Source organism: Priapulus caudatus, unplaced genomic scaffold (genome assembly GCF_000485595.1).
Source record: "Priapulus caudatus unplaced genomic scaffold, Priapulus_caudatus-5.0.1 Scaffold158, whole genome shotgun sequence".
NCBI classification, from domain to species: domain Eukaryota; kingdom Metazoa; phylum Priapulida; class Priapulimorpha; order Priapulimorphida; family Priapulidae; genus Priapulus; species Priapulus caudatus.
In genome coordinates, this window is record NW_014577219.1 from 420,333 (window position 1) to 429,933 (window position 9,601).

General features: G+C 42.0%; 1 protein-coding gene across 1 annotated transcript in view; it reads right to left on the bottom strand.

The window, feature by feature from the left end:
* Positions 1-9,382, bottom strand: part of LOC106806408 (double-stranded RNA-specific adenosine deaminase-like) — a 16,815-nt gene extending 7,433 nt beyond the window's left edge. Inside the window, exons 1-12 of the mRNA XM_014808332.1 lie at positions 9,218-9,382; positions 8,421-8,508; positions 7,346-8,091; positions 6,685-6,861; positions 6,227-6,408; positions 5,136-5,289; positions 4,647-4,821; positions 4,250-4,343; positions 3,578-3,742; positions 3,318-3,409; positions 2,838-3,020; positions 2,330-2,561 (exon numbers count right to left, since the gene is read on the bottom strand). Of these exons, the coding sequence (XP_014663818.1) occupies positions 2,330-2,561; positions 2,838-3,020; positions 3,318-3,409; positions 3,578-3,742; positions 4,250-4,343; positions 4,647-4,821; positions 5,136-5,289; positions 6,227-6,408; positions 6,685-6,861; positions 7,346-8,091; positions 8,421-8,508; positions 9,218-9,367 (2,438 nt within the window). The 5' untranslated portion in view covers positions 9,368-9,382. The remainder of the gene's footprint in view (positions 1-2,329; positions 2,562-2,837; positions 3,021-3,317; positions 3,410-3,577; positions 3,743-4,249; positions 4,344-4,646; positions 4,822-5,135; positions 5,290-6,226; positions 6,409-6,684; positions 6,862-7,345; positions 8,092-8,420; positions 8,509-9,217) is intronic.
* Positions 9,383-9,601: the final 219 nt, after the last annotated feature.

Below are 9,601 nucleotides of genomic sequence, written 5' to 3' on the forward strand. Positions count from 1 at the left end.
GTTGGGACTTCCCCCAGGGAGTTTGATGGGTCTTTTCCCGTGGGGCTAGTTCGGGTATCCCCCGTTTGGGTACTGTCATTGACACTGGCGGCGCTTCTCCAACCCGGCAAGGCATTGGGTAGAAAGGGTATATTACAGTCGTACGTCTCGGGGGATCATAAGGTTTGGGATTTTCATTTGTCGGACTTACAGTTTGCTTTGAACTCCGCGAAGCATGATACGACTAGGCACACGCCGGCTGAAATTTTTCTAGGCCGTAAGTTGTGTTCTTATTTTGACCTCCAGTTGGGGGGGGGGAGGAGAGAGTTTCGAACCCGCGGTACAAGCGGAAAAAGGCCAAGCAACGGGCCGCACGGGTCAAATGTAAATACGTCCAAGTGAATGCATAACTCGGCAGGGGAAGAACCAATTATCCTGCCAGTTATGCGCGAACGATTGTGCTGCGCTATGAGCAAGGGTAGCAGCAGCACATAACCACATGCTATGAGAAGTGTGATACGGTTGGCATTACAGACTCTCCTCCGGGACACTGCTTCGAAGGAGGGGAGAGTGTAAGGTGTATACCGTCACGTACGAGTCGAAGCCATATTCTACGGGATTCTACAGGATTCACACTCAGCCTACAACCTAGGATTCCCGGCAAGCCAGGCAAGGCCACGGCTGCCAGCGTATATAAGGACCGCCTGGGATCGACTCGGGGTGCTTCATTCTACCAGACGGCCAGGAGAACCGACCGTGTAAGGATCCAACCCTTACACCCTAACCCTAACCATAACCCTAACCTATTATATTGATGTAATATTATATTTATATTGATGTAAATGACATTGGTTTTATTGGGACCCATGTAATGTTCTCTATCCTTGAACCGAAATATGTAAACATGGTAATTTACATTACCAAGTTGAAGTACCAATTTCAATAAACCGATCAGGCTCTCCGACTGTTACACGTCGTAGGACACCTCTCGCCAACGTAGTGTTAAGCGAGAAGGGGAGTTGTGGCTACAATTTAGTGACTTACCGAACGACGACGCTGAGATCAATTACAGTTACATAATGTTCAAAGTTCAAAACTTCTTACAGCTGAAGATGTAGAACATGTATGATGTAACACACACGCTGATAACGCAGTAGATGTCTGTTTCTGCTTTAGATAGCTCACACGTCGCTTCATTTTGTTAATAAAACGTGTACAACCATGGGAAGCACATAATGGGAACCCATCTAGCTTTTGGCCGTCGCTGGTTTATGCTCTAGCGCCATCTGTTGGGGAGTTGTCTCAGATAAGTTGATACATGACCACTACCGGTTCATTTGTGTACATTAGCACAGGGAAAAAATGTGGCGGGATGCTGCGGCCAAAGTGAAAACCTGATATCAGATTTTACCATGCACATCTCTCGCAAGCATGCCCCTGCCCACCAATGAACGCCAAAGGTCGGCCAAACATATATTTATCTTGGCTCGCAACTGCGGCAAGCGACGCGAGCGCCATTTCTATGAACATTGGCATAGGGAAAAATTGTAGCGGGATATGCTGCGACCAAAGTAATAACTTTTTATCGAATTTTACCATGCACATTTCTCGAGGCTATGTCCCTGACCATTTTAAACGCCTAAAGCCCGGCGCACACGTGAGTAATTTTACTCAAGTAAAATGATGAATGCGTCAAAATACTCACGCAAAATATTTTCAGCGTCCGCCGCACACGTGAGTAAAATTTAAAAATTACTCAAGGTAATGGTAATCAGGCCCGTAGCCAGCTTTCTATTGGGGGGGGGTTCGTTTTTCAATGTTGGCAATTTGCTCGGCAGGGGCGTGTACAGGATTTGTACCAGGGGGGTCTAACACTGGGAGATATTTTTAAGGGCTAGTAGATTTTACAGGTCACTAGCCCTGCTGGCTAGTGAACATTTTAGGTTAGTTTCAAGCCCTGTGAAACAGTGACAATGAGCTTCAGAAACTAAGATGAAATTCTGCACTTCCTGCATTAGCTAGGTTAAGATTGAGGATCCCTTTATTTGGTGGCAGGCATGCAATCCCTTTATAATGAGGCAGAAAATGTATGCATTTTGGCTGCCTATCAAGCAGATTTCCAGATATCCATAAAACACATCATATATAGATGAACCATCAGCGTGAACATTTGATTTGAGTTTTTGAAGACTGGTAATTCAAGATCGATTTCACATTATTATCATTTAGCTGCGTATAACTTCGTAAACAAATTAATTACGTACACTACGAGCGATGACAAATCTTATGACGATTACGGCATTAGCCAATATCGGGCCGCGAGTCCGAAAGAATATTCTTCGCAAAATACCTGGAGAGTGTGCATTGACCCGTGCTGCCATCTGTGACCTCCACTCGGTCATCGTCACTGCACCAGTTCAGGCTAGTTTGCTTCGTCTTCTCAGTCTCTCTCAGAGCGTCCGCTTTTGAGATGCGACCCAGCCAGGGATGGTTGACCTTGTACGGAGGCTGAAGCTCGACTTGGGGTTGGGAAATCCGGCAACAGACCGCTCTAGCCAACTGACCGTGATTGTACAGATAACCTGCGGAAGGGTAGTAGGCACACCACACTTTGACTTAGCATTACTAATGCCTGCAATGCTATTTACTACACCTGAGATACTCCAAAGGATGGAGTGGGAGTACGACATGTTATCAGGAGTAAATCATCACAGATAATAAACACAATTTGTGATTATTCACTACTGATTTTATTAACGGTAAATACGAAATATGGCCTCACTACACAGATTCGCTCATACATAGACACTTTCCAAAAATATGCGCATACAAGGTCTACGAGTCAATAGAATGCCTACCAAGTGTGATGGAATGCAAGTAGATGGGTTCCAGGAAGTTTGACAGCAATGCTCCTTGCAGGCCCAAAACATTCCACCGTGCTATTTTGTCACTGCACGACATAGTACGCAGTCGTTCCCCTCGCACGATGCCGTCCCAAGTCTGATGTGTGAAGTTTGCCTCTATTGGTATCGTTCCTTCCCCTACAACAGCCAGGGTGAGAAGTATTGAGATAATTTTGCTAAATACATCTTTGATAAAGCATGTGACTGTAAACTTTGAATTTGTAACATGATATTCCAAATAATGCCTTTCAAGAATGAAATTATACATTGCAATATAACAGAAGTATTTTATATAAATATATAATGGCATTATACTGGTATGGTCACCCTCATGAAATAGCTACACCCTGATATATTCTCATTTTATGTATACTACTATTAGTTTGTATAACTATAACACAAGACAAGTAAATTTTGCACTGTTCGCTCACTTACCATTCTCCATCTTGGTTCTGAGCTGACCAGCTTTTGAGCTAAATTTCGGCCTGTGTTCCTGTGTGTTTTCATCATTCATGTAATTGTCCTCCCTAAGAAATAAACACACGTGCTACAGAGGCTATGGACAGTATACAAATTTAGATTTCATAAACATTCACCAGTTAGTTCTTAGCACATGAGCTAAACCATAATAACGCAGGCATTATGCCAAAGAGACGATTTACATTGTGCCCTGAGCAAACAGGGCATGTGCATACTTGTCAGAGATAGAGAATATGGCTCCATCTCCACATGGTGCAGTGGAGATGTACAGGTGAAAGCAGAGTCCATCCTTCACCTTTAGAAGGTCACCTGCAATGCTTGGTTGTAGAATGGAATGTGCTGGGTCCCTAGCATACAAGTCTAGTTGCTTGTAGAGAAACCTAGACCAGCAATCAAGCATTAGCATATATGGTATATATTTATAGCAGATATAAATAGACAGCATATATAGGCTGCAAATACTACAGCAAAGCAATCTTTATACATTTAATCAATGTTATTCTGCAATGAATGCATTTCATGAGCTTCACAGAATGTAATGACTCAATTAACATAAGAAAATCCACAATATACAGTTGATGAGATTGCACCCTACCGTTTCGACAATAAATACCATTTAATTATAGTAACAAACTGGATTCCAAAATGCAAATTGCACGTAAAAATACAACTTCTAAGCAAAAAACCACTGTCGAGATGTTAGCCTAACATGATATCACGTAAGACAGATTAAGCCAATGAAACTCAAATGAACAAAACTAATACAACTTGAATTTTACAATCACTGGGATTTAATGGCAACAATTAGCCAAATTCAAGAAAATGGCATTGAAATCACCTGAAATAAACTAGTGAGTGCAAGTGAGGTTACAACACTACAAGGTTACCTTACGAGGCTTCTTCTTGCAATAACTTCTGCATGAGAGTCATTGACAACCTGCCCCTCCAGGCTCATTCTTTCTCCCGTGATGCAACGATTACCTGGCAATGAACAAAAAAAACATGTCTGCCACAGTCTCCACACAATGCACATGCAAAAAGCACTTACCTATACCGGAGAACTATAATTTCTGGTTATTGAGGTTTGATTTACTTGTACTTCTCTCCTACTTGCTACAGTTTGAAAAGTTATATCTTTATACCATTTCTTTATGATGAATGAGATTTTCGTGCCAAACATGGGCATGTGACATATATAATATCCCTGATATTATGCAATAGCGAAATAAAGAGAGGAGGCCTATATAAAATTTTATTTAAGTCACACTCAAAAGATACACCCACCAGTGCCCATAGCAACGACTGTTCCTTGATCAGTCAACTCCCTTTTCATAACGATTGCCGCCAACACCTTTCTTCCTGCTAGTGACTCCTGAATTTCAGCTGTTAGGTGGGTGAATGTAGAGTGACATTGAGCTGCAACTCGATCAGCCCATGTGCCCTGTTCCAGTTGCTGTATCTATAAAAATAATAAGCATGTTGTGTTCGTAAAAGAAGTTCTATGAGATTATTTAATTTCAATGTTGCATTGTGCAGTGGCACCACTACATGGTTCATAGGCTTGCCAACAGATTTCCTGTTAGTTTTCTACTGTTAATTTTTGTCTTCGTCAGCAATCATAGTACAATTTATTAATTTATCACAACTCTTTATACTAACACACCACACATGACAAAGCCATTGCGCAGCCATAGTTACAACAACGGATTCGTAAAAACAAACAGAAAAATAAGTAATAATTGTGGAAAATACAGCAGAAAGTGCACCACTCACGATGCTGGCATCCACTGGTCCTTTCGGTTGGTAGAGGCCCTCAGCCATAAGCGCACGCATAGCCAAATCAGCAGCCATTCGCCTGCCATCTTTCTTCGTCTTGGCAGTAACACTTGGAAATTGCCTTCCATCTACTTTAGCTGCCACCTCAAAGCTATAAAAATTTTAAACAAGCATACTTTATGAAAACGTTCTAATAGCAAATGTGCAATCAATTTCTTTTAAAGATCATGGTTATCGATGGTCGATACTTTTTAACATAAACACATTCTACTAAGACATTTACCTAATTAAACCAGACTCTCCTGCCTTGGCATTTAAAACACAATTGCAAATTGCAAGGTTTCACATTGAGTATGGCAATATATATGTTCATGGTTGGAAATCCATGCTGCTCTGACGATGGGTATCCTGGGTTGAATCAACAATAACGGCACACCACCAACAAGTTAACGGCTAAAAAGACTCTAGGATTTTACTGCATACAACTGTACTTACTGTATAACAAATCGTCTATACTCACACGTATTTGGTACCAGATACCTAATTTAATTGTTATAATTAATTACACATCAACTCTACGAAATTTGAACGGCGCTATGGCACACGCGACCGTGCTGCCACCCTGAAAAAGTTGCGTATTTGCCAATTTATTTTGCACGTTACAGACCAAGGGCTAATCACAAAGGTGAAATTATATTCATACCTAAATGCTATTTAACCGAACGATGTTCATTTTAGGACAAATTTATCCATAATATAACTGAAACTATATGTCGTTTATAAGATATATTACAATCCTTTTTGTTTTAAATTAATAAATAAGAAACACCCTCGGTCTGTAGCCCTAGGCTGAAAAGTGGTTTTGCGCAACTTCTCAGATCATGCGCTTTGAGTGGCGCCACCGTCGTTGTAATCAAACTGTAGTCGTTAGTTTTAAAACATTTTTTAATAATATTTCTAATGGTGATTGAACCATGAAACTTTTTATGTAGCGTAATTTTAACCTAACTTAACTGAAAATAACCCTAGAACCTAGAGTAAACGATCCCTTTAATTCTTCACTTAGCCTATTCGTAAAAGGTCGCGACCTTGGACAGTGAGGCTGACCCCACGACCGGACGACATCCAGGGCGACAGCGACGCGGCGGGCCTGCCCGTACTCCGTCAGTGCGCTAATCGGGTTCTTGTTTAGCGCGGCGAAGGTGGCGCTAGTGAGCACGTCCAAGGAGTTGACACGCGGCAGTGACAGCGTCGCCGCGGCAACCGTCGCCTGCAACGAAACATGCAAGCACGGTGACGCTACGACAACCAGTGTGGTGGCGACCAAGGGGATGCACTGATTATACTGATAATTTCTTCAAATTAGAGCAAAGGGCAATGTTCCAAGATGTTTTCTCGTTGGAGTGATGTAGGACATCATGTTATTTTAAACTAGTGATCGTATCGATGATTGCCTGAGAGCATGTCAATAGCTCCCTGTATGTTGCTCCACCCAAGATGTGCATCTGCACATTATCCAGCACAAAGCTCTGCATGGTACACCTACCGATATGTGGCTACCAGAGTTGTGATCACTCGGGCTGCACATCGAAACACCAGTGACAGGTTCACTGGACATGCAGGCTTCTAATCCAGTACTGGACCAAATTGACGGCATGTTTTGTGCCACGCTACGCTGAGACGACGGAATGTTTCCGAGCAATATGTTGTATCGGTCATCCGTCTAAGATCAGAAAAAAATAAACTCTATATTTGAAAAAGAGACATTATATATTATTACATAGAGGAGTATATATAACCGTAGCACGGTTTCCTGCAAGTGCGACAACATAGTGTGCTTTCGCACGCTGGTCTAGGTTGTACTTGCGCTTCCAATGTGCCACTCTCGCATTGGGTAGACGTTGCAGCGGTAAGCTTTATCCCTGCTTCAGCGAGAGACCAGGTTATTTCCTGCAAGTGCGACAACCTACAGGTGAATGCACGAGAGTTCGGTTACATGGTTATCAGTATGTATATCGTTATACGCTCTAGAGTTTATATTCTCTCGGTATTATACACCAAGAATACGCCTTAGTTTAAAATTTGTATGCATTAGTCTTATAAAATTGAGAGATTATTGATGCCCACTGCCAATTTTTGAATTTTTGAAAATGGGTCGATTTGGAGATTCGATTAAAACAATACAGCTATGATAAGAAGCTCAGTACCTGGAGCATTAGAGAGGGCAGTGGTGGTGGCTCAGCCTGTGCCACATGACACAAGTTCCAACTGGCTGCGGCTTGCGCTGCTGTGAACGTATTGCCAGTCGATGCCGGTGCGGCAGCTGGACTGTACGTCGTGCCGTCGCTCCACGCTCCCTGATTAGTGGGTGTAAATGCGGCTTCGGTGTCGGGGCGGGGATAAGACCCAGGTTGTCGACCAGGAATGTAAGGTGGCTGCGAACGTGCATCGAATGACGGCTGCAGGCTTTGATGTGTGCTTTCGCACGCTGGTCTAAGTTGTACTTGTGCTTCCAACGTGCCACCTTCGCATTGGGTAGACGTTGCAGCAGTAAGCTTTATCCCTGCTTCAGCAAGAGCCCAGGTTATTTTCGAATTGTCGCAGCATTGTAAGATCAGGCCTTTTTTCGCGAGAGCGTATAGTGCGCGGTTAACGTCACTCTTCGTTCGCAAACCAATCGCTTTTGCGATGAGTAGTGTATGATTGCTATTGCCTTTGCAGGAAGAGAGATGTTTAAGGACCTTGGTTTCCAGCTCGGATACTTGATGCGTAGTACTTGCAGTTTCGTAGTCTGGTTGCTCGGTTCGGGGTGCACTGGTGTGGCTTACATTGTTGCCTTCACTGCCAGAGTCATCAGAGTCACTGTATGGTTTCGGTGGAGTTCTATACTCCGTAAAGCTTCTAGTCTGTAGGTGTTTATTTGGCAGTGCACCGTTTAAGTCATGATGGTTCCCTAAATGCAACAGTAGGCAGTAAGATAGAGGTGTAACTCTGAATTTCATTACATTTTTAATATAATATGATATGAATTTAATATAACATTTTTAATTAGTTAATCTTCATCAGCAGGTGTACCATCGAGTGACTTACATTCGCAGATGAACGTTTATTATTTATTTATGAATTATTATGTTCAGTCAAAGACATACTTTTAACAAGTTCAACATGGTCTCCCTGAATGGTGAATACATTCATTTACATCACTCATGTATTTTAAGGACCAACATGTAAAAATACTAACTGGCTATTTCATTTGAAGGGTAATGATTTTTTCTAACGTACTTGCAGACAACTGCTGTTTTGATGTCTTCACAGGAGGACCAGTACCAGCCGATTCCCCGACAGCAACAGTCCACAGTGGTGGTACATCCTGACAAAACCACACACAAGCAAAACATATATCAGGTGTAGAAATTAACTTTTGAACACGGGAGTACAACGGACTCCCTACCCTCAAAAAGAGGGAGTCCGCAGCAAAATGAGGGAGTCCGCAGTCTGAGGTTCAAAATTAAAGATATTAACAATATAAACGCATGTGCTTATTTTTAAGATTCATGCGGTTGCACGTCTGCCAAATTTTCTTTGGACATTAGCTGAAAAATACGGTAATTCCGCAAGGCCGTGCTCTGGAACGAACTAGTTAGTATGGTAGAATTTTCAGGGAGTCACAGGACTCCTGCATATGTCAAATCAGGGGGTCCGACAGTAAATCAGGGAGTATTTGACTCCGGACTCCCGTTAATTTCGCATCCTGTATATATGGTTATTGATACACACGGGTGAGATTCGTGTGACATGCATATATTGTCATGCATTTATGATATACTGAAATAACAAGAATTCTCCACCACACACAAGAAAATCATATACAGCCGGTTATTAATACACACGGGTGATATTTGTGTGACATGCATATTGTCAATTTGTCCTGCATCTAGAACTTTGTAACCTTCTAAATTAATAGTCTTCAAAGTCCAGGGGACATATCGAAGCCGGAAAGAGACAAGTAGATCAGATAGACAGATTACGGCATTTATGGTATACTGAAATAAAAAGAATTCTTCTTAATCTGCCCATACCTGTTCTTTGTTCAGCAGTCCTCGAGCCTTCATGCCATAGAGAAGATGATTAAGATCGGATTTGTTCGCAACACCACAAAGCTTTCCTATCTCTACTGGCTTCATCGGTAGCCCATTACTCTGCAGAATCTGAATAATTCTACGATCCATCTTGTCTACCTGAAGCAACCTTTAAACAGAAACACAGCATGCTAACAAACTGCCAGGCAGTTACCTATACATAACCCCCTATATATATGTACCACTAAATATACCCAAGTTGCAATTACTTAGGGTATGAACAATAAGCTTTAGACATGCTCATTATTAAAAAACACATTATAAACCATATGTAAACCATAAATGTACAACAGTCAATCAGACGCAATTTATTTACTGGTTTCG